Below are 24,803 nucleotides of genomic sequence, written 5' to 3'. Positions count from 1 at the left end.
TTTACTTTTGCCAAATTCAGTTGCAGTGCTATTTTACAGACATAGGCAAACTGGGAATACAATTTTGTGTTTGTAGCTCAACGTTTGACACTATGTACAAAATGCTTTTTCTCATTCATGGTTCGCCATGTGAATGATTAATGCCAACTGTATAGAGATGGAGAGCTATGCCAGAATAACAAGTGATCACCTGGATTCTCATGGCTGTGAGAGAAACAAAACCCCTCTCTCTCTCTCTCTCTCTCTCTCTCTCTCTCTCTCTCTCTCTCTCTCTCTCTCACACACACACACACACACACACACACACACACACACACACACACACAAGAGCACAAGAGATGACAGAGAGCACGGCACTGCTTGTGGTGGCGACAGTAGTAATTAGAGGAGGCACCCTCCCCTCACCTCTCACCTCACCCTCGCTTCTCGCACGCGCAGGGCATCCTCGCAGCCGTGCTGACGGCTCTGTTCGGTTCCCGGGACCCCGACCAAGTTGCGACCATGGCAAAGCAGGCCGGCGAGGTGAGTATCTGCTCCACCCGGACCTCCCAGACCCCCGCATGCAGCTGCTGCTTTCTGGTACTGGTGCCGGTGGACGGTTCTTTACTTTATTTACAGACACACTTCTTCTAAAAACCGTCCTGAGTCCTCAGTCAGATAGCATTTAAACTGTGCTGTGCATGGCAACAACTTGTAGAATGCATGCCGATACTGTATAAAATAACAGGCACCACTCAATAATATTAACACACTAAACAAATATGAGGGGTGCCTTTTAAGGTTTTACAAAAAATGAGTAAAGTTTACCATTGTTTCACAAAAAATTCATTTCAAAACTTATTGGTAGGCATTTGAACCATTTATGGATACATTTTTTTCCACTGTGATGTTGCTACCTCAAAAACTTGGTTGTGTAATGTCTCAGAAGTGTACTGTGGTGACGACCGTCACTGCTCACAAAGTGTTTGATCTAAGTGAATAAAAAGAAGCAATTAGAAGATAAAGCAGGCTAATACAGCAAATGGGTTATTAATTCTGCATTCTCCTCCATCATTTGATTAACTATTGAGTGAAATGCTGTGTCACAATTGGCATTGTGTTGAAAAATGATGCAGAACTTATCAGTGGTTTTTCCTGATTTCATAAATGACTTGTGGTGAACAAATTGTTGTATACCATTCAGCATTTGATTCTTCAATGCTCTACAGTAACAGTTGCCATGTCTCCAGTGTAACCTAACAAACAAGCAATCATTTTCTAGGAACTCTTTTGAAAACTGAACACTTTTGTCGGTTTCAGTCATTTGGAAACTCTCAACAGGTGACTGCCATTTACTTTCCAGACCATAGGAATATATTGCAAGTTCCATCACCCATTATGGTGTTGTTTTAGATTCTACATATCCTCAGCCAAATCCTGAGAGTTACTTACACCAATTCATGAAAGCCTGTTTTTGAACTATGATAAAACTACAAGGACTCTGTCAGGAGCAGATCCTTTTTGTAGCCAAATATGTATGAGAAGTCAAATATACTGCAGTCTTCAATGTGCCCACAGATGCCTCTAATGCCTCATAAGCCAGATGTGGATCCTTGTTAATTGTGTTAAGCATGACATCCATGTTTTTTTGAATGACTAATGATTTCATTCGACCTTCACAAAATTTGTCAGTGTCAGAAGTGTAAGTGTGACACATTTCTGCAAACCAGTTGCAATAAGTCTTCTAAGGTGACTGATTATCAAAAGCTGAATGATGTAATGTGATGGATTGTTGTCAAGTTGGGTATTTATGAAAACTGTAAAAAATTGTCCGGCAACAATCTTCATGTCATATTTCCATTTTCTCACAACAATCTTTCTTCAAATCCTACTTGTAAATAAAATTCTTGGCCAACTTGAGCTGCCATTATTTTAAAATAACAAATGATAAAGTCTGAAATAATAGTAATGTTACATCTCAGTAGTGTCATCTACTGGTTGGCTGTAGCTGCGATAATCCTGGTACAACATCATTGCTAATGATTGTAATGAGCTCCTAAGATGTGTGTAGAAATTCTGGTGGCATCTTAATCTCTACATTGTGTGTGCTAGTCCTCTCAAAGAATGAGAGAGGAAGGAAGGGAAAAGGTAGTAAGATTATAAAAAGATGTCATACAGAGGCATCAGGTATACAGTACGATGCACTGATTACGTGATCCAAGTACTACTAGTTGTGACAACTGCATCAATCCTACGATTATGAAATTTGCAGCATAAGTGTTGTTTGACAACGATATGCACAGCCGTATAAGTTATATTTTAGTATTCTCTCAATACTAACAGAGGGATTGTTGGCCATACATCCACACCCTCTTTTCTTTACCTTAAGTGATAAATGAAATTTGTACAAATTATAGTAATGGACATCCCAGGATAGAAACCATAAACAAAGATGAGGCATCTTAGCCACTCACTTGTAATTAAATAATGTGGAGCACATAGAAATGAGAAACATCGCAGATTCTAAGTATCCACTTGATGGAATCTGACTCCTGCCCACAGCTGACTTTACAGTGTGAGATTCCATCAGGTGGATAATTAGAATCAAACATAAACATGAGCACAAAAAAATACAGTGACAGAGTCAAGCTCAATGTGTTCTCAGATGCCTCTCAGCTGTAATGTGGTGCCCACAAATGGGAAAGGTCCAATACCATGCCTAACTTTACTCTGTCAGATTACTCAAAAAAAAAAAAAAGTTTAAAGTCATCATATTGCTCAGAAAATTGGGGGGAAGATGGGTACATAGAACTAGATACACAAACTAAAGATGTTAGATACACAAAGTAAGGGAAATGGGTTTAGGTTCATTCTGCACATCTGACATGCACTGTAAATGCCACAATTGTTTTACTTGTTGCTATATTGATCAGTTTAAAAAAAACCTGCAGTTAGTCCAAAATATGTCAGGACTATAGCCAATCCAGACACTGCTGCCTGCAGGACGGCAGTGTACTGGTGTCAGTACCCACCTTGCATGTCACTTCTTTGTGTTGCAAAATGTCGACTAGAAAAATTACACTGTAGGTGCGTTTACACTGCGATTTGTATCGGCACATGTATGAGATACATGTATATGCGAGTTTGCGACATGTATCGCGACTTGTATGAGTTGACAAGTATCAACCTCATACATGTATGAGCGTGCGTTTACACTGGTTGATATGTATCACTGAGCGATAGCTTCCGATGACGATTTGGAAGTTTTGACATTTTTATGTGCTGATACACTTGCTCTTTTGGAAGATGATAGGAAGAAAAGGCGGAGGAAGCGTAGATGGTGGCACAGAGAGTTTCTCGCGAATTAACGCCATATTTTAGAAATTATGTTAGGATGAGTATGGAGGATTTCCGCGGTTTGTTATCACTTGTGGCTCCTCTTGTGTCCAAAACCAACACAAACTTTCGGGAAGCGATTCCACCAGAGGATCAGTTGGCAGTAACACTCCGTTTTTTAGCCACTGGGGATTCCTCGTAAAACAAAGATTTCATGACAAAACATTTGCATTGTCGCGCGATTGCTAATGCCGATGTCTCACACACGATTGCGGCATCCGTTGTCAACATTATCACGCGAGGCCGCCGGAATAACAGCAAAACATTGATATACGTGCCAGATGCATGAAAAAATTATGTAATGTATTACATACTCTGATATATACACTCCTGGAAATGGAAAAAAGAACACATTGACACCGGTGTGTCAGACCCACCATACTTGCTCCGGACACTGCGAGAGGGCTGTACAAGCAATGATCACACGCACGGCACAGCGGACACACCAGGAACCGCGGTGTTGGCCGTCGAATGGCGCTAGCTGCGCAGCATTTGTGCACCGCCGCCATCAGTGTCAGCCAGTTTGCCGTGGCATACGGAGCTCCATCGCAGTCTTTAACACTGGTAGCATGCCGCGACAGCGTGGACGTGAACCGTATGTGCAGTTGACGGACTTTGAGCGAGGGCGTATAGTGGGCATGCGGGAGGCCGGGTGGACGTACCGCCAACACAATTGCTCAACACGTGGGGCGTGAGGTCTCCACAGTACATCGATGTTGTCGCCAGTGGTCGGCGGAAGGTGCACGAGCCCGTCGACCTGGGACCGGACCGCAGCGACGCACGGATGCACGCCAAGACCGTAGGATCCTACGCAGTGCCGTAGGGGACCGCACCGCCACTTCCCAGCAAATTAGGGACACTGTTGCTCCTGGGGTGTCGGCGAGGACCATTCGCAACCGTCTCCATGAAGCTGGGCTACGGTCCCGCACACCGTTAGGCCGTCTTCCGCTCACGCCCCAACATCGTGCAGCCCGCCTCCAGTGGTGTCGCGACAGGCGTGAATGGAGGGACGAATGGAGACGTGTCGTCTTCAGCGATGAGAGTCGCTTCTGCCTTGGTGCCAATGATGGTCGTATGCGTGTTTGGCGCTGTGCAGGTGAGCACCACAATCAGGACTGCATACGACCGAGGCACACAGGGCCAACACCCGGCATCATGGTGTGGGGAGCGATCTCCTACACTGGCCGTACACCACTGGTGATCGTCGAGGGGACACTGAATAGTGCACGGTACATCCAAACCGTCATCGAACCCATTGTTCTACCATTCCTAGACCGGCAAGGGAACTTGCTGTTCCAACAGGACAATGCACGTCCGCATGTATCCCGTGCCACCCAACGTGCTCTAGAAGGTGTAAGTCAACTACCCTGGCCAGCAAGATCTCCGGATCTGTCCCCCATTGAGCATGTTTGGGACTGGATGAAGCGTCGTCTCACGCGGTCTGCACGTCCAGCACGAACGCTGGTCCAACTGAGGCGCCAGGTGGAAATGGCATGGCAAGCCGTTCCACAGGACTACATCCAGCATCTCTACGATCGTCTCCATGGGAGAATAGCAGCCTGCATTGCTGCGAAAGGTGGATATACACTGTACTAGTGCCGACATTGTGCATGCTCTGTTGCCTGTGTCTATGTGCCTGTGGGTCTGTCACTGTGATCATGTGATGTATCTGACCCCAGGAATGTGTCAATAAAGTTTCCCCTTCCTGGGACAATGAATTCACGGTGTTCTTATTTCAATTTCCAGGAGTGTATATAAAACTTTTACCTTCACTTCTTGGGATAAAACTTGCACAATGGCCTCGCAAACACGAAGAATAATGTTGCATATGGCACTTTTTGATATTCTATGCAGATACATTGACGTCGAAACGACAGTCGGCACCTTCAAAACTCAAACAGCCACCAAAGAGCCTGGTACTACGCAAGCGCTAATCGTCGAAATAAGCGGCAGTCGACAAGACGACAGGAAATGATAGTACTGCGCATGCGCGAGTTCTTCAAATGTCGCTCTAAAGGTACGTTTACACTGGGATACGTGTATCGCGACATGTATGAGCGACATGTCAATTTGACATGTCGCGATACATCACCTCATACAAAAATTCACGGAACTTGTATGCGGACCCTCCAGCTCATACATGTCGCGTATACATTTTGTATATCGCTTTTTGACCATATACGCGACATGTATGAGCGACATTTGAAGAACTCGCGCATGCGCAGTACTATCATTTCCTGTCGTCTTGTCGCCTGCCGCTTATTTTGACGATTAGCGCATGCATAGTACCAGGCTCTTTGGCGGCTGTTTGAGTTTTGGAGGTGCCGACTATCGTTTCGACGTTAATGTATCTGCATAGAACATCAAAAAGTGCCGTATGCAACATTATTCTTCGTGTTTGCGAGGCCATTGTGCAAGTTTTATTCCAAGACGTGAAGGTAAAAGCTTTATATATATAACGGTATGTAATGCATTCTACAATTTTTTGATGCATCTGGCACGTATATCAATTTTTTGCTATTATTCCTGCGGCCTCGCGTGATAATGTTGACAACGGATGTCGACAATCGTGTGTGAGACGTTGGCATTAGCAATTGCGCGACAATGCAAATGTTTTGTAATGAAATCTTCGTTTCAAGAGGAATCCCCAGTGGCCAAAAAACGGAGTGTTACTGCCAACTGATCCTCTGGTGGAATCGCTTCCCGAAAGTTTGTGTTGGTTTTGGACACAAGAGGAGCCGCAAGTGATAACAAACCGCGGAAATCCTCCATACTCATTCTAACATAATTTCTAAAATATGCGCCATCCTTTAGCGTTAATTCGCGAGAAACTCTCTCTGCCACCATCTACGCTTCCTCCGCCTTTTCTTCCTATCATCTTCCAAAAAAGCAAGTGTACCAGCACATAAAAATGTGAAATCTTCCAAATCGTCGTCGAAAGCTATCGCACAGTGATACATATCAATCAGTGTAAACGCATGCTCATACATGTATGAGGTTGATACTTGTCAACTCATACAAGTCGCAATACATGTCGCAAAGTCGCATATACATGTATCTCATACATGTGCCGATACAAATGGCAGTGTAAACGCACCTATACATGTCGCGTATATGGCCAAAAAGCGATATACAAAATGTATACGCGACATGTATGAGCTCGAGGGTCCGCATACAAGTTCCGTGAATTTTTGTATGAGGTGATGTATCGCGACATGTCAAATTGACATGTCGCTCATACATGTCGCGATACATGTATCCCAGTGTAAAAGTACCTTTAAGCCAAAACATTATGACCACTGCCCATCACAACATTGGATGCCACCTGGTGGCATTGCAGGCATCTTATATGGTAACAGAAGTATGTAAGTGGAACAGACACGCACAGGGATCACCCTAGCGAAGATACGGGCTGAAAATGGGTAAATCCACTGAGATAAGCAACTTTGACAAAGGGCAGGTTATTATTACACAGAGCCTGTGAATGAGTATCTCAAAAACGGTGAAGCTGGTCGAATGTACATGTCCTACTCTTGTGAGCATCTACGGAAAAAGGTAGAAGAACAGTGAAACTTCTACTAGATGTTAAATAGTTGGATATCCACAACTCTTCCAGAACATGGGGTTTGGAGGCTTGGCTCTTCTGTAAAGTAGGATATATGGTGATCTGTGGCACCTCTGCTGAAAGAGCACGATGGTGGTGCAGCACAAGTGTTTCGGAGCACACCGTTCATCATACATTGTTGAACGAGAAGCTCCACAGCAGACCACACTTACATGTTCACATGTTGACCCATCAATCTATGGAAACATATCAGCTCTTTGGATGAATCACATTTTTGCTACACCAGGTCAATGGTTGTCTCCACAACCACCGTCAATTACATGAACAGTGGTTCCAAATGTGCAGCGCGTCAGACACATGATGGTGGGAGCAGTATTATGCTACAGGTGACATCCTCCTGCACTTGCATGGTACCTGTGGTAGTAATCGAAGACACCCTGACAGCTGCAAACTGCCTGCACCCCATCATGCCTGGTGTCTTCTCCGACAGAAAAGTCATCTTTCAGCAGTATAACTGTCCTTGTCTCAGAGCCAGAATCATGCTACATTCATTTGAGGGGCATTATAGTGAACTCACAGTGATGTCAAGATGATCAAATTTGCCTGATGTAAATCCATCTGAGTCGCTATCTGGCACCATCACTGTGCTCGCAAATCAGTGGCCTGCTATTTACAGGAATTACATGGCCTGTGCATAGACATCTAATGCCACATACCACCACAAACCCACCAACAAACTGTCTGATCCCTGATACACAGAATCAGTGATTTCACACAAGCTATTAAGCAGGTGGTCATAATGTTTTGGCTCATCAGTTTTCAAAACAGTGGAAATCACTAGATAACAACAACTAAAAACCAATTAGATATCCCATTAAAGAGTACAATGAAAATAATCTGAGCAAATGAACTAGGCTGTGCCATAAAATAACCTGCCATATTGCCAGGCATTTAACTTTTTGAAACATTTACAAACAAAGGACTTTAATTTAACGTGTCACTACCTACTTACAACTACTTGGTTGAAGCACTCTCTGTCCACCAATAAATTATTTCAGTTTAGGGATTGATTCTGGTTCTCTAGATAATTGGGAAAAAATGTATTAAACATCGCCAGAAATGGAATAAACAAACCATTGTTCTGGTATTGAAAAAATGTAAGATCATAAGAAAGTTCTCGTTGGTCAACACATATTAAAAATCAACATTATTCATTTGTCAAATACAATGTGTTAGCCAATGTGCAGGACAGTAACCAGTAATCGGCTCCAAAGTAGATGAGATTACAAATGTGTGTGTTTCTTTGCACCACTTATTTTACTGGCAGTTACAACAGTTATTCACACATACACCTCCTTCAATAATGATTAACCAGTAACCCTGAATCTGTCATTAATTAACACTAGCTAGCACACAAAATCTAAAGCATGCAGATATTACAAGCATGAAATCATTAACAACGCAATGGAAAATCCTGGTAGGAATATACGGAACTGCATGAGGAAACGTAGCAACTCAAAGTAGGGACGGCACTGAGAAGCTTCCAGATAATCAACAATACAGATGTTGATTACTACTGCCTGACTGGTGATCCTTGTCAGTGCACGGACACAAAGTCTAATGTTGAACAGCAGCTCAATCCAGTCAGGCTGCCAAACTGAGAAGAGAGTTTGTTTCTGTATTCTGATGGAGGATCTGGTTTCAATATCTAAGCCATAGTAATCAACACTCTTTATCCACACAGTAAGTTGTTCTCTTTCCTCATGCAGATGTAAGCATGAATGCACAACTGGCAAAATTTCATTTTCTGCATGGTTTCTGCAGTTTTAACCTTTAATACCAAACGTTTTCATATGCAAGCTCTAAAATATGCATGTCAAACAAATTTGTTTGAGAAGATTTCAGCTTTGCCTTTATAGTACAATAAAGTATAAACAGCATGCTAATGTGTATTTCATGAATTTGCGGATATCACATATTATCCTTATGTTGGTCTCATTTCTAAATTCAGTATGGCAGAAATCATTAGGAAGACTGTTGGGTTATGAAAGTTTTTTTTTTCTCCAGTAAACGTGGAATGTTAAACTGTAGCAAGGAGAGAAAGGAAAAAATTGGAGATATTATGCATGAGACTGAAACAGTCTTCAGTTACCTTGACATCTGCAAAACAATACAAAATTTATCATTTGTAAAACCACATGAGAAATGTGGTTAAGTGCAGCCTCAAAAATAGAGAACTGATTATAGCCACGCAGATAGTCACAAAGAATGTGAATTAACATAAGCTCTGTCATTTAACAAAGGTGATAATTAAGAATTATTAAAGTCAAAATTATTTCAGACTACAAAAAAACTTTAGATTCTTGATGTACTGTTATTAGATGATCCATTCACCTGTTTTATTTACAGTATTTAATTCATTCAATTTATTTTGAAATTATAAAATTTGATCTTCAGACATGCTTGTAGCAGTTCAACTCAACTGTAACATTTAAGAAAACGTAGTCACATCAAAAGTCAATAGACCTACTAATGCACAATATGAGGGTGCACTGAAAAGTATTGCCTCTGAATTTATTTTTTGAAATTTCTTAAAACTTTTTAAATAAAACAAATGTTATTAACATCCTACATCTTTGTTCTTCACATTTAGATATTTATTTCTCAACATACTCAGGTGGCAAACACATTTCTGCCATTGAGAAACCAGTTTGTTGTTACTGTCCACAGCAGAATGTTTGACTTTGTTCACAGACCCACAAACTCACATATGCTTGCATTGCTTCATCAGTAGCAGTGTGAAGTCCTCAACTGTGTTCTTTAAGTTTATGGGGTCAAGTGGGACTGTATGGAGGACGATCGATAATAGTGAACCCGACACATCAGATTGTTGCAAATGCCCCAGCACTCAGTGTGGTCTGGCACTGATATGCTAAAGGAGAGGATGCTCCATATCTGGATGAACTCTTCAAATTTGTAACTTGATTACAGAATGCTCTTTCTGGTATATCGTCATAGTTGCATTACAAGCCACCATGACACATGCTACAGTTCAGAGCCCTCTGCAAATATGTAGACATGTAAAATAAAGATGTATAATGTTAATAACATTTGTTTTATTTAAGAAACTTTAAGAGTTTTCACATAAAAAATTGGAAAATTTTTTTTTCCGCATGCCACCATATGTGCCAGTCCTTGTGTGCACCCAGTATGAAGGCCAAACATCCAGTAAGAGAAGTTTCATGTCTGCCCAATGAAAACTGGATACACACAAGAAATGCTGTATTTTAGGCATACAATAGCACTACTGCTTTTCAATGTGATTATATTTTGTGTCATTATGTTCTTTAATGTTTGGTTTAGATGGATTCCCATAAGAAAATCTGCAAACAAAATTGTATAATTTTGAAACTGATTATGTGAATTGTATACCATCAAAAAACAGCTGAATGGATTATCCAGAAACAGTATATAAACAAAATACTGGTGAATGCCCCTAAGGTTCCATTCATAAGGATGAAACACACCAAAATACTTTAGATGGCAGAATTGATCAATGTTTTGTCTCTGACTTAAAAAAGTCTGTGGGTAAAAAAGTCTGAGGGTCAACATGTCCTTGACTTCACAGTTTGCAGCTCACTATTCATGGGATATGTATAATAGCCAATAGTAACTTGTAGCCACATTCATGCTGAACTGCTTACCATTTGTGGAAGATCGAATTTCTTTCTTTAGGGGTTCACTTGGTCAAAGTACATGGTTTTAACAGCAGAAAATATAAACAAAAGACAAAAGAGGGACAAAAAGTCATCTGATGCTTTAGAGTAGGGTGTGACTGTAAAGCACTCACCACTAATGTTGCAGTTCATCAGCATCGTCGTTAACCTGCTGGATGCCCTCAAGACATCCTTCAGCCAGCGTTCGATGGCAGCCCGCTCCATCGGCAAGAGGGACTCCATTTCTGAAGCTGCTGTGGCCGGACTCGCTCTGCTCAAGGTATGTTAATGACAGTGGCCATCTCTTTGCCCATCCACGCAGTGAATGTTGAGTTGCTCTCTGAATGAGACCAGTGGGCAACTGTTAACATTTCTCCCAAATGTACCGTGTCACTTTGCATTTACGTGCAGTTTGCCACCAATTAACTGAGAGTTTAAGAGTTCCACCAGTAGCTCAGCAAAATTATTGAAACTTTTTTAAATAAATGAAATGGGACTTGCATCACTATAGAATTTACTCTGGGGGTGGGGGAATGAAGTACATAAAAGGGATTTTAGACATTTTTGGTGATTACATTGTCTTGCAAATTCCTCAACGGTAGGAAGAAGTGGAGGATAAGTTTGTACAGCTAACATCAGAAGATAAAATTAAAATACTGACATGCAGATGATCAGTGCTCATTGTGAAGACTGGCAGCTAACCCACACACAAACAAATGCAATGTATAATATATACTTGGCAAAGAAAAATGTGCAACATTGTTTTATTGCCAAGAAGTCATACCATCAGATGGAGTATCCATGGTCAATTATTTAAGCACATAAATCTTTTAGTCACATAAATGTAGTAGTCAGGAAGTCAGACACCAAAATGATTCACTGCAAGAATACTTAGGAGAATTATGAGAACATTCATTTAGAGTCCTAGAGAAATGTTCTTTAGTTTCAGTCATTTGTCAAATTAATTTAATGAAATCAACAGAGAACACTTGATGAGAGCTGCTCAGTTCATCACTGGTTTACTTCATCAGTGCAAGGGTGTAACAGAAATGTTTAACTGCCACTAAGACATGATACAAGACAGGTATAGAGTATCACATGAAATAATAATAAGATTCCAAGAGCACGCAATCCAACATCACTTGAGAAACATATTACTTCCTTGCAGACAGTGACCTTGGTGGAAAATTAATGAAATTTGGCCTTATTTAGAAGTCATTTACCAGCATAACAACTATAAATGGAAGAGGCTGGAGGAAAAAATTATGCCCACACACTAACTAGGGCCCACCACAGAGTGGCCTGTGGAGGTCAGATAATCATTTAGAAGCATATTATGCTTATCACTGAGATCTCTCCATGTTTCCATAGAGCCTCTGGCTGTATATTCCCAAATCCACTACTCTCTTGGATGTAACAATATTATGAAATGGAAAGTTGCTAGTCACCATATAGCAGAGATGCTGAGTCGCAGTTAGGCACAACAAAAAGACTTTCACAATTATAGCTTAAGGCTGTTAAGGCCTTCGTCAACAATAGACAGATGTATGCACACACACCATGGGACTTAACTGCTAAGGTCATCAGTCCCTAAGCTTAACCACTACTTAACCTAAATTATCCTAAAGACAAACACACACACCCATGCCCAAGGGAGGACGTGGACCTCTGCCAGGCTCAGTCACACAGTCCATGACTGCAGCATCTTAGACCGCTCGGCTAATCGCATGCGGCACGGAAATACGACTCACACACTTGACTGTAGTCTCAGGCAACTGAAACCCCACTGTGGTTTCAGTTGGCTGAGACTGCAGTTGTGCATTTTAGTTGTGTGTGTGTGTGTGTGTGTGTGTGTGTGTGTGTGTGTGTGTGTGTGTGTCTCAGCATCTCAACTATATGCTGAGTAGCAACTTTCCATCTCATAATATTGTTACATTCCATCCTGGATTTTCCATTGTCTGACACTCTTGGGTATATTTATACACACCTCAGTTTGTTTTCTCCTGAGTTCCAAGCCCACAACTTCATATAAAGTTTAGCACAAGTTTAAATTTGTGCATTATTTTACAATCCTCCCTTATATGTCATGAGTAATGGATACATTTTTATTGACACTTCAGTTAATTAATACTACTCCAGTGGTTGAAGAATGCAAGTTTGCAACCAAAGTAGGCCATTGAAAGGTCAACTATAAGCAGTGAATGTTATGACAGAAACAAAACAACAGGACCAGTATATGTGGGTACAGTTTAAGACATGGAAGTTTCCAGATCAGAATGTGGAGAACAATTTTGTACATATTCAGTGACGTGCTGCTCATCTGTCATCCAGGGCTATGTGAGGACACTGAAAACGAGCGACTCGAGCTGCATGCAGAGGATGGTGTGCGAGGCCAACCGGGAGTGCTCCGCCGACACCCAGGGAGCCATCTACTGCCAGCTGGGAACGTGAGTACATGATTCAGTGTGCCATGCTCAGTAGCAAGGCCTTACAGTAAATTAAATTCATTTCTCACATTAAGTAATAATACCTTAGAATAGCCTTACAATAAATAAAGTTTTTTTTCAAACTTCCATCTGTGGCAAGTGGTTAAAATACACACAAGCTTTCAGATTACTTAGGAGTGACAATGGCAACCCTCAACACTCAATAACCATTCAAATTATCATAAAATCATAACAATTAAAAAGTCAAGAATGATGAGGTGCTTCCAAAAACTGCATAGCTGTATGAAAGTTTTTTATACGCAACTACCAGTTTTGCTTTGGTATAGATGAATCATCAGCTTTATAATGACTACATTTCCAAACTGTACTCGACAATAACGGAGTCCCAGCTTTTGGAAAGTTGTCTGCATTAAGAGTCAAACCACCTTGATGGGTTATCATAATAAAACTGAGTGCACACAATAGATACTTGTCAAAATATACAAACCATGACTGTTGAATGAGTTGCAGGACAGATTTTCTCTAAAATAGAAAATTTCACTTACCAAGTAGTGATTCTAGCTCCCATTGAAGTACTACCCTTGGCTGCATAAACACAGTTGTCAACATTTCTGGAAGTCTTGGAAGCAAGAACAGAAATTTTCAACTGTGATGCTTGTAAGCTCATTTGTCACAGCCCATTGGATGTCTGAGATATCTTGATGATGGTTTCCTTCTAGTCACTTTTTCACTCACAAAAAAAAGAAAAATTGCAAGAGGTCTGTCAGATGTGTGATGGCAATAAGAAAATGTCTGGCGAAATATTCGTTAACAGATAAAGTAGTATGGGGACTTGTAATATCTTGCAGTAAGAACCAGTCCTGATAATGCCACAAATCAGGGCAGCAATGTCGAAATGCTTGTTGCAATCATTTCAAGACTTTGATGTAAAGAGTTCAGTTCATTATTTGACCTTGAGAAACATACTAATAGTGAACTAATCCTTTACTATCAAAGAATGTGTTCAACATTGCCTTTATTCTTGAAGGCTGTCATTTGACTTTTTTTGGGGCTGGTGATCCAGGGCTCTACCATTCAGCACCTTGACGCTTCGTGTGAAGGTCATACCCAGCAATAATCTTTGCAGAAATATGGGGTCATGTCTGGCTCTATCCAGTATTTCAACAGAAATTCTTCATTTTTCCTCTTTCTGTTCATCTGCTAGTATGTGAGGGAATATTTTATGAGTTTTGCATTAAGTTTCCATTCCCCTAAATCTTCGTGTAAAACCTTATGACACACATCACGATTCAAATCACGTTCTTTTGATATCACATGCACAGTTACATACCAGTCTTCTTGCAGTAACTGCCTTACATGCTCCACTTCTAGATCGTTGTGGACAGCAGATGGGTGACCTGCTCTGGGATCATCTTGCACTGAATCTCTGCCTTCATGAAACCTTTTGTGCCCCTCGAACACATGACTTTTTGAAAGTGCCTCACCTATGTTTGCTTGCATAATTATTGTCCATGTTTAACTAGGGCTTTTCTCAAGCTTATTGCAGAACTTAATGTTCACTCTTTGCTCACAATCAGCATCCATTGTGTCTCCATAACTAATGCACCAAGAACCCAAACTGTGTTGCTAAGCACAGCGCTGTGCTGTAGTGAGTTTGTGCAAAAACATGGCCGAGACCATTTTGAGGATACTGCCATAAAAACAACATTTGTTCCTTTTTAGTATTACAAACTCAGAAATGAAGAAACCTGTCTTGGAACTTTCTGAAAAAGGCAATAAGATCTGAGAGACATGAGCTGTATAAAACCAATATAAATAAAACTTAAAATCCCATGTGATGTGCGTACTTGTGCCATCTTGGTAACAGGCCAGTGTGGTGTAAGCAGCCCATGGAGGCTGGCACTATGCACATCACACAGGATTTCAAGTTTTATTTGTATTGGTTTAATACAGCTCATATCTACCGGATCTTATAATATATCCTTCAAAGTATTATCCGACTTGGCTCATTCAACAATCATGCTTTGTATATTTTCACTAGTATCTTTTGGTTGTACTCAGTTTTATTATAACAGTTCACCAATGTGGTTTGACTCTTAGTGTGGACAACTTACCAAAAGCTGGGACCTCTTAATTGTCCATTACAGTATGGAGATGTAACCATTATAAAACTGAAGATGCCTCTATACTGACATGAAAGCAGTAGTTGCGAATAAAACATCTTCATACAGCTGTGTGGCTTTTGGAAACACCTCATCATTCTTGACTTTTTAATTGTTATATTTTTTATGATAATTTGAGTTGTTATTGACAGTTGAGAGTTGTTATTGTTATCCATAATGCCTCTGAGCGGGTGGTTGCCCTCCCCAGAATGTCTAGTTTCGGATAAATGCTCCTCTGTCATCGTCAAGTGGCCACTGACTGTCATGTGGTTGCTGCTCCTGTTTACCTGTGATTTCACTAGTGTAAAGTTCAGTCTCACTTCAACTGGTTCCTAAACTGGCAGCTAAGCAGAACTCAGTACCTGGTCACTGGAAGGCCAAAAAGGGCATTGCTGCGGTACTGGTCACTAGTGACGCAATGTGCAGTAGTACGGCAATGTAAAGAAAGAAGTGGTAATCACACAAGAGTCAGTGTCCACACAACAGTGGCTGAGGAGGATTTGACTCGCAGTTCGTGGGTGTTTAACAACTTCATATGAATGGAAGCTGGGAAAATTTTAATACTTTATATAATTACAAGATCAGAAATCATTGCAATCTAACTGTTTCTAACATTTGATCTGAAGTAAATGAATATTTCTATTGTCAAGGATTGATGGTGGCACAGATTAATGAAAGATTAGGCAAATTCTTCCTCTTTCCAGTAGTTATTCTACTGTGGATTGCTTAAGTTAGTTACCTATGAGCCATTGTTGAACAACTGGAGAGATGAAGAGAGACCTGCTAATTGTTGTGTGTGGAGCCAATTAATGGGCCATGAAAAAATTGATGCTATTTGCAATTATCTACCTAGCACCACACACTAGGTCATATCTGACCACAGTCACTGAGGAACTCGAACTAGTGTCTAGCTCACAGAATATTATAAAATAAAAAAGTTCATATTTATCTAGAGGAGACACCATAAAGCTTTCATACTTCTAAGAGCACAGATTTGATGAGAGGAAAGACCAGAAATTAGTGCTTGCATTTCTTGTGGGATACTTTCAAAAGGTGTAGAACAGTTGACATCACACACAGCACATTTAGTTTTGTACAAACAATGTCAAAATACAGTTTGTTGTTGGATATATTTCAGCCAGGGGTCACACAGATGATTTCATTACCAGTTTTAACCTCTTAATGAGTCACCATCACATGATTTGAAAATATTATCACATACATGTGAGAAAATGTAAAATATTAAAATCACCTGCCAATGACTTGTTAAGTGATTGATACCATCTGTGTGACCTATAGCTGAAGTACACAATAAAAAGATTTCATTTACAATACAATCACTGTGTCATACCTAATCTGTGTAAGGAATCAACATTTAGCCGCAAATGCCTCAAGTTCTCCATAGCAGTTAGTTTTGGATTGGAGATCATGTATCCTTCTGCAATGTTTCAAGTCTTTTGAGCAGATACAATTATGGCTGTAATCAAAAAAATTAAATGGAGATGGGTCAGATGTGTAACCACATGAACGAATGTAGAGAAAAATCACAAAAATATGGATTTTGCCAAAGTAGTGAACATGGCATTTCAAGCATAATTACATTCTATTCCTATTATTGTTATAGAATAATTTACCATGTAGCTAAACTTATCCTTACCCTATTGTACTTAATCTTTGATGTTCCAATGTCATTTGACCAGGTATTTAAATTTAATGATGGTTTCTGGGAATGGATTGGAAATATGTCCTGGCAAATTGTTCCACCCCTTTGCTCTACCAACATAATATTATTTACATGCATTGTTGCTTCATGATATCACACTTCTTTTACACTGACTGTCTTTCCTTGTCTTTCACGCACATATAGTTCTCAGTGTCCAGTCTTTGTCACATATCTTCTTCCTAGCCACAAATGCTTAGTAAATTTCCCCAATTCTAACTCTTTACCTTCTTTCTGTTAGACTTTCCTATTTCAGTTCCTTAATTATTTCTGTGATACTGATTGTCCTTCTGTAGTATACCATTATAGAACTGGCTGCACTCCTTCCATCTGCATCTTTGCTGGAGTCCCATATTCCCGCAGTATATTCCAACCGGTGTCTTCTCCTTTGTACCATTCTGTCTCTCAGTAACTTTCATGCCAGATTTATTGCCTCACCTATGTGTAGTCACCATTGTAGATTCCCACTGCCCAGTGTCGCATCTAGGTACTGGCGTTGTTGGCCTGCTGTGATGCTGACCAGTCACAGCAAAGCTTGCATTCGTATCTTAGAGCACTCCTACCCTTTAATCAAGATGGCCATTTGACCCTGCAACTTCCAACATTTCCTCACTCTGGATCCTGTTCCTGATTACTTCTAGATCCTGTCTTCTAAGAGTTTACTTCCTCAAAATTATTATATTAACAGCAAACAATCTTAATTCTGAGTTTACCCTTTCCCTGGTATTATTGACATAAATCAGAAACAACAATGGCCCTAGTTTACTGCCTTGTGTTACATCTCTCTTTATCTTCACTGCCGTCAATGTGAAGTTTTCCACCTCACCCTCTGTTAAAATCCGAACAGTAGCTGGGATCAAACTGTGGTGCTACCCTTGGACTATGAAAGTTCTTTACAAGGAGGAAGGTGCATTAATGATACTAGAAAACATGCAGGATGGCAATGGGCCCATACAGCAGAAAATTACAATGCTTGTCAAATGGCTGTTGATGCTGGTGATGATCTAACTGGACTTACATTCCACATCTCACTCAGTGGCTTTCGATTAATTAAGGATTTTCCTGATAAACTGCACAAGGAGCTGTTTATTCTGATTATGTACAAATACTTCTAAATATTTTCTAAAGATATTTATTTACCATCACAGATTTGGCTGTTGGGTCATTCTCAAGTGATAGCTGTAACAACATGTAACACACAAGCAGTTGTTCAACTTTAAAATATATTGTTTTCTCAAAAATTTATAATAGTCAAATTATTAGTTTAAAAATTGTATACCACTCCTATCTCACTATAAAGTGCATCAGAGCAAAATCATTCCCTTTGAGTTCCTCATGTCAACCATGTTTATATATCTGGTATGAATAATTAGACAAGATTCTTCATCATCTATATAAAAGGATGTAGTACTACACCAAAATAAGAATATTATGTGACATCACATGTTTAAGCACGAATTCATTAAAAGTATTACAAACACATTAATTACTGTAATTCCTATTGAATTCGTGTAATATTGCACTCACACATTTAATAACAGTGTAGGTGGAACACGTTATTTCTAAATGCATTCACATTTTGCTCACAACAGGTACGCAACCAGCTTCATGCTCGAGAGATCGAGTGATACGCCTTTCGATGCCTTCTACGATGCTGGCAGAAGAGGAAGGAGTGGAGAGGACTGCCGAGCACTGTTCCTCTCCTGTAACGAAGTCTAGAGAGCCACCTCCACCTCCAGCTGTCGCAACCCCGAGCTGAGCCGCGACGTCCCGCACGGACCGATACACTGACAGTGACTGTGGACTTACCACTTTACCCGACCGACATATCCTGACAGTCAAAACGTTATGCGACTACAGATGGAGACACAGAACTGATACATGTCTAAAACTACAGATCTGACAATGACACCACTGCGTATAATGCTTTAATACATAGATGAAACAGCAGACAGTTTTAATGAACTTTGACTGTCTGTAACAGGTGTAGCCAGTTTCCTGCTCGGAGGGATTTCACTTGCCATAAAACTCATTTATTTAGGTTCATAAATTGTCATAGTGGGGTACAATGAGAGTTGTAAAAGCAGCTGTGGGACTGTGAACAGGTGGATACAATATCTGGCAATAACAGGTGATTTTTCAGGAAAGAAATACTTTGGCTTTGTGATACCTAACTGCTCAGTGAGACTAATTGGGCAGCTCGAAACTGGCAAGGCGATTGACGATTCGGGCTCTGACCGGAGGAAGACGTATCGAGTCCGGCACTCGGCAGAATTCATCACTCCACTCAGTAAATACACCAGATTCTTCTACATATACGTATATACGTAGACATAAATTATGTCAACACTGCACATAGATTTCACATACTATCCAATATATTATAGGCATTGTATTGTGGTAGCAATTACGAATTAAGACACAGGTGATATATAGTCGATAAGGTGCGTAACAGTCTGAGACCGCGGTCGTACGTGCTGTCGACTTCCTTCGTAGCTCACGGAATCGCAGTTCTCGTCACTGAATATCCGGGTGAGTTTTTGTCTACAACATTACCCCGAGACTGACGACAGTGTACAAGGACGGACTGCACGTCTCAGATGACTTACATTAATCTACCGTAGTGGACATATATTTCTGAATGTTTTCAGTATTGTATTTGTCTGAATGAATGAGTGTTTGTGCTGTTATTTATTGATAACTTATTAGATAGCCTACATTAAACTGAAATTTAAGAGCATTTCCATAATAGCATCCATTTGTTCAACTATAATTTCAGTTTCCCAAAGACAGCATTATTTATTTATTTATAGATATATACTACAATTATTTATTTGTTGTGTAATACAATTATTGCATATGAGAAATCATTTACAAAATTTATCCAATGTATACTGTAATTTCAGAAAGAGTTCTGCTCCAAAGAGAAAGGGTCCCAGAATTCAAAAACTTGACTCATTAACAAGTACCAGAAACTGTTATGGTCTACGGTTAGAGAGGACCTAAAAATGAATGATTCTGAATAATAAACGCTGGTGTTGCAGTGAAGCATTTCCCAGTACTGACAATCATGGAATATTCCATGTGTGAGAGTGTCAGTACTCACGAAAAATGCCGCATCTTCAGGGCAAGGGCAGTGTGTGACAGGGAGCACATTAAAAGCTAACCACTGCAGTGAGCACACCAGAAGAACTCCATAATCACACATATGGACATAATTTCTGAAGTAACTGACAGGGCAACTGGACATTGTTTCATTACACCATGCAGCTAAACTCAGTTACTTTTACATGATTAACAAATGTTGACCTTTTATATTCTCTCAAAGTGAGGAATCACCTGTACGCTGCTGCCCTGGTTCCAACTCACCAATTAACCTTCCGATTCACTGTTACACAGCATGAAGCGAATAAGATCTGGAGGAGAGGAGGAACAGACTCAGTTTACATGTGTACCAAGGAAAAATAAAACTCTGAATGACTGGTCGTGTATGTATGAGACTGAAAAAGCGCAAATGTAGTCATGTAGAAACGTCCTTGTGAATTTGTTGTATATGTTACTAGTTAATAAATATTTTCACAAATACTTTCCTGGGATTTATTAAACATGTAACTTCAATGTGTCACAGTATAATATATGGTACCTCCAATCGCACAGTAATATGATAATACTATTTTAGTTTTATGACTGAAATATCATAACTAACATTCCATGAAACCATACACAGTTATTCTTTACATGATTACTGATTCCTTGCCTGTGCCATCGCAGAATACTTGTTATAGTTGTATTCTATGGAATACACTGTACTATTCAAATTTGTCATTGCTTTTGAAGAAAAAAGTTTGAAACATGACAGATACAAACCAAGATATCAGGAGTTCACAAGAATGTGTGTGTGTGTGTGTGTGTGTGTGTGTGTGTGTGTGTGTGTGTGTGTGTGTTTTGCAGTAACAGATAAATGGATCGAACATTGACTAAGATTTGGGAGATAACTGTTGCATTTCAAACAATATTAAGTTACAAAATTGAATATTATTGCTGATTTTATCACACAACAAATTAAAAATTGAACATAAAGAGAATACCTACTGCATCACAGGCACAGATCCAGGGTTGAGTTTTAGGGGAGTGGGTATCACAGTTTCTACTTTTTCCCCCCACCACTGGCCCCCAAATAGAATTTCCCACTTAATACAACAGTTGCTTATGATCTAATAATAATAGCAGTAACAATAACATACATAAAATGCTTTAATACAGTAACAATAACATGATTACATTAATGCTTACGTCATTTTAAAACAGCTTACAAGCATTATAATTTGTGCAAGAAAAAATTAAAGTGTGCATTGACCATTATTGGCATAGGGTGAGTCAAACAGAACTTTAAAAATATGAAATTATAAACAAATTTATTGAGATAACTTACAGAATCAGTAGATGTGTCATTTTGTAGCAAAAAACCTCAAGTTTGATTGATGTAATGCATCAGTACCTCATTCCACCACCAGTAGTGCCAGCGTAGTGCACAGTTAAAATGACTACTTTCATTGGTGTGGAGCGAGTTCGCTGTGTGTTTTGGTTTCACGAAACAAACTCTGGAACAAATGTTCGGTGTAAATTTTGCACCAAATATGTTAAAGAACCTCCAAGCAGGCCTGCAATTTATTCTTGGCACAAGAACGTTGTTGAAAGGGGTTGTTCACTGTGACATGCTCACTTGCGTGTTGGTGATTATGTGGAACAGATTAGGGAGAGCTTTGCCTGCAGTATACAAAATCAATGCGACATGCATCTTGTGATATTGGTATTCCACAAAAGACTGTTTGGTAAGAATTTTGTTGACTTTTACACTTGAAGCCATACAGACTCACAATGACACAGCACATCAGTGATGCAGATAGGGTTGCTCATGGGGAACTCTGTGTGGAAATGTTGCATCGGACAGAGGATGACAAGACATTCCTGACAATAATTTTCAGCACTGAGTCAACGTTTAATATCATTGGCCAGGTGAATACACACAATACATAATATGGGACAGCAAATATCCACATGTAACCCAGGAACACATTCATGACTGCCCCGAGGTTAGTGTGTTTTGTGTCCTTAGAAAACAGAAAGTCTACAGGCCTTTCTTCTTTGTGGAGAAAACTGTCATGGTACTGTGTATCTGGAAATGCTTGAAAGCCTTTTAATTCCACAGATTGATGAAGATGACTGAGATGGGATGGTTTACTACCAACAAGATGGTGCACCACCTCATTTCCTCACCAAAGTTAAGGTTTTCTTGATTTCCCAGGTCAGAGGACTGGTTGTGAAGGGCCAATTGCACGGCCACCTTGGCCTCAGACTTGACATCACCCTGGTGTTTTATTAACGAGCCTTTGTATGTTCCTCCCTTACAAAACATTTTAGCCGAGCTGAAAAATCAAATCTACACTGTCTTTGCACAAGTTACGCCCAATTTGCCATAACAAGTGTGGGAATAAATTGATTACCAGTGGGATGTTTGCCACATCACAAATGGTAGTCAGATCGAACCAAAATGACACTTTTATGTGAAACTTGAGGTTGTCTGCTATGAAATGACACATCTACGGATTCTCTAAGTTAGCTCAATAAACTTCTATATACTCCAAAATCCGTAAAGTCGCTTTTGACTCACTCTGTGTAGGCTTTAACGTGAGTAAGAAATTTCTGAGAATGCATGTTTTGAGCACAGGTGAACCATGCATTGTGGGAAGGGCCCACTCTGGGGGCAGGTGAACTGGACATTCGACTGGGGTGCCAAGATTTGGGAGCGTAGGGTTTCCACCCATCCCAATATATTGGAACCGTCACCTTTATAGACCTTCTTGTTCCAACATCCCAACAAGACCCAATTTTACTCCAATTTTGCAAAATATTGTTAGTAATTTGGCTCAAGTACTGAAGTAACAAAATCTACTAGCACAGCATGTAAATGCAGTCCTTTGTTTTTCTTTATTGTCATTTCGACACCTTTACAAGAAAGGTAGCCCGGCAGTGGCCTATCTATGCTGCTCTTCGGCCACGGATAATACAGACAGTATATAAAGAGACACAGAAAAACAAAACAAACACAGTGGATAAAAACAGTAGACAACATATTAAAACACATAAAGCCGTTCACAGGCGCACTGTCCGAATAAAAAACATTCATCACTGTACACAAATGGAGGAGACAGAAATTATGCATCTGAATGAAGGACCACAAATGGAGAGACGGGGGATGGGAGGTGGACGCGACAGGTGAGGGGGGGGGGGGGGCGTTCCAGGATTTGAAGGGATTTGTAGAAGGTAGGATGGGCATAGCAGAGGATAGGGTGGATGAGGGATTTATAGGTGTGGAGGACGATGGAGGGGTCCAGGCCCAATGTGTGGCCAGAAAGGAGCTTGAAAAGGCAGAGTCGGGAGCATGCCTCGGCTTTGATCGTCTGGAGATGGAGAGGTCCAGGAGAGGCGACGGTCGAGGGTGACACCAAGGTACGTGAGGGTGGGGGTGAGCCTGATAGGACGGCCGTAGATAGAAATCGAGGAGACGGAAGGAAGGGGTGGTTTTGCATACAATGAATGCAGCCTCAGTTAGTTTGGTTTACATCAACAAGTTTATGTCAACAGATGACGTTGCATGTTGCGTAACCTGCTTCGATGATGCAAGCACCTTCGAGATCTAGCACCATCATTCGACAAAATGTACGAGGGCAGTTCAATAAGTAATGCAACACATTTTTTTTCTGAAACAGGGGTTGTTTTATTCAGCATTGAAATACACCAGGTTATTTCCCAATCTTTTAGCTACACAACACTATTTTTCAATGTAATCTCCATTCAATGCTATGGCCTTATGACACCTTGAAATGAGGGCCTGTATGCCTGCACGGTACCATTCCACTGGTCGATGTCAGAGCCAACGTCGTACTGCATCAATAACTTCTTCATCGTCCGCGTAGTGCCTCCCACGGATTGCGTCCTTCATTGGGCCAAACATATGGAAATCCGATGGTGCGAGATCGGGGCTGTAGGGTGCATGAGGAAGAACAGTCCACTGAAGTTTTGTGAGCTCCTCTCGGGTGCGAAGACTTGTGTGAGGTCTTGCGTTGTCATGAAGAAGGATAAGTTGTTCAGATTTTTGTGCCTACAAACACGCTGAAGTCGTTTCTTCAATTTCTGAAGAGTAGCACAATACACTTCAGAGTTGATCGTTTGACCATGGGGAAGGACATCGAACAGAATAACCCCTTCAGCGTCGCAGAAGACTGTAACCATGGCTTTACCAGCTGAGGGTATGGCTTTAAACTTTTTCTTGGTAGGGGAGTGGGTGTGGCGCCACTCCATTGATTGCCGTTTTGTTTCAGGTTCAAAGTGATGAACCCATGTTTCATCGCCTGTAACAATCTTTGACAAGAAATTGTCACCCTCAGCCACATGACGAGCAAGCAATTCCGCACAGATGGTTCTCCTTTGATCTTTATGGTGTTCGGTTAGACAACGAGGGACCCAGCGGGAACAAACCTTTGAATATCCCACAACTGGTGAACAATTGTGACAGCACTACCAACAGAGATGTCAAGTTGAGCACTGAGTTGTTTGATGGTGATCCGTCGATCATCTCGAACGAGTGTGTTCGCACGCTCTGCCATTGCAGGAGTCACAGGTGTGCACGGCCGGCCCGCACACGGGAGATCAGACAGTCTCGCTTGACCTTGCGGCGATGATGACACACGCTTTGCCCAACGACTCACCGTGCTTTTGTCCACGGCCAGATCACCGTAGACATTCTGCAAGCGCCTA

The 24,803-nt window shown here is 40.7% G+C and overlaps 1 protein-coding gene across 2 annotated transcripts in view; it reads left to right on the top strand.

The window, feature by feature from the left end:
- The window catches only part of LOC126424885 (uncharacterized), a 326,155-nt gene extending 305,629 nt beyond the window's left edge, over positions 1-20,526 (top strand). For both annotated transcript variants that reach the window (XM_050087717.1, XM_050087718.1), the window contains exons 5-8: positions 439-522; positions 10,805-10,936; positions 12,988-13,103; positions 18,578-20,526. In XM_050087717.1, coding sequence (XP_049943674.1) covers positions 439-522; positions 10,805-10,936; positions 12,988-13,103; positions 18,578-18,704 — 459 coding nt within the window. In that variant the 3' untranslated portion in view covers positions 18,705-20,526. The remainder of the gene's footprint in view (positions 1-438; positions 523-10,804; positions 10,937-12,987; positions 13,104-18,577) is intronic.
- Positions 20,527-24,803: the final 4,277 nt, after the last annotated feature.

Source organism: Schistocerca serialis, chromosome 10, assembly GCF_023864345.2.
Source record: "Schistocerca serialis cubense isolate TAMUIC-IGC-003099 chromosome 10, iqSchSeri2.2, whole genome shotgun sequence".
Classification (NCBI taxonomy): Eukaryota; Metazoa; Arthropoda; class Insecta; order Orthoptera; family Acrididae; genus Schistocerca; species Schistocerca serialis.
The sequence above is the reverse complement of the archived record's forward strand: the minus strand, read 5'-3'. Positions and strand labels throughout refer to the sequence as shown.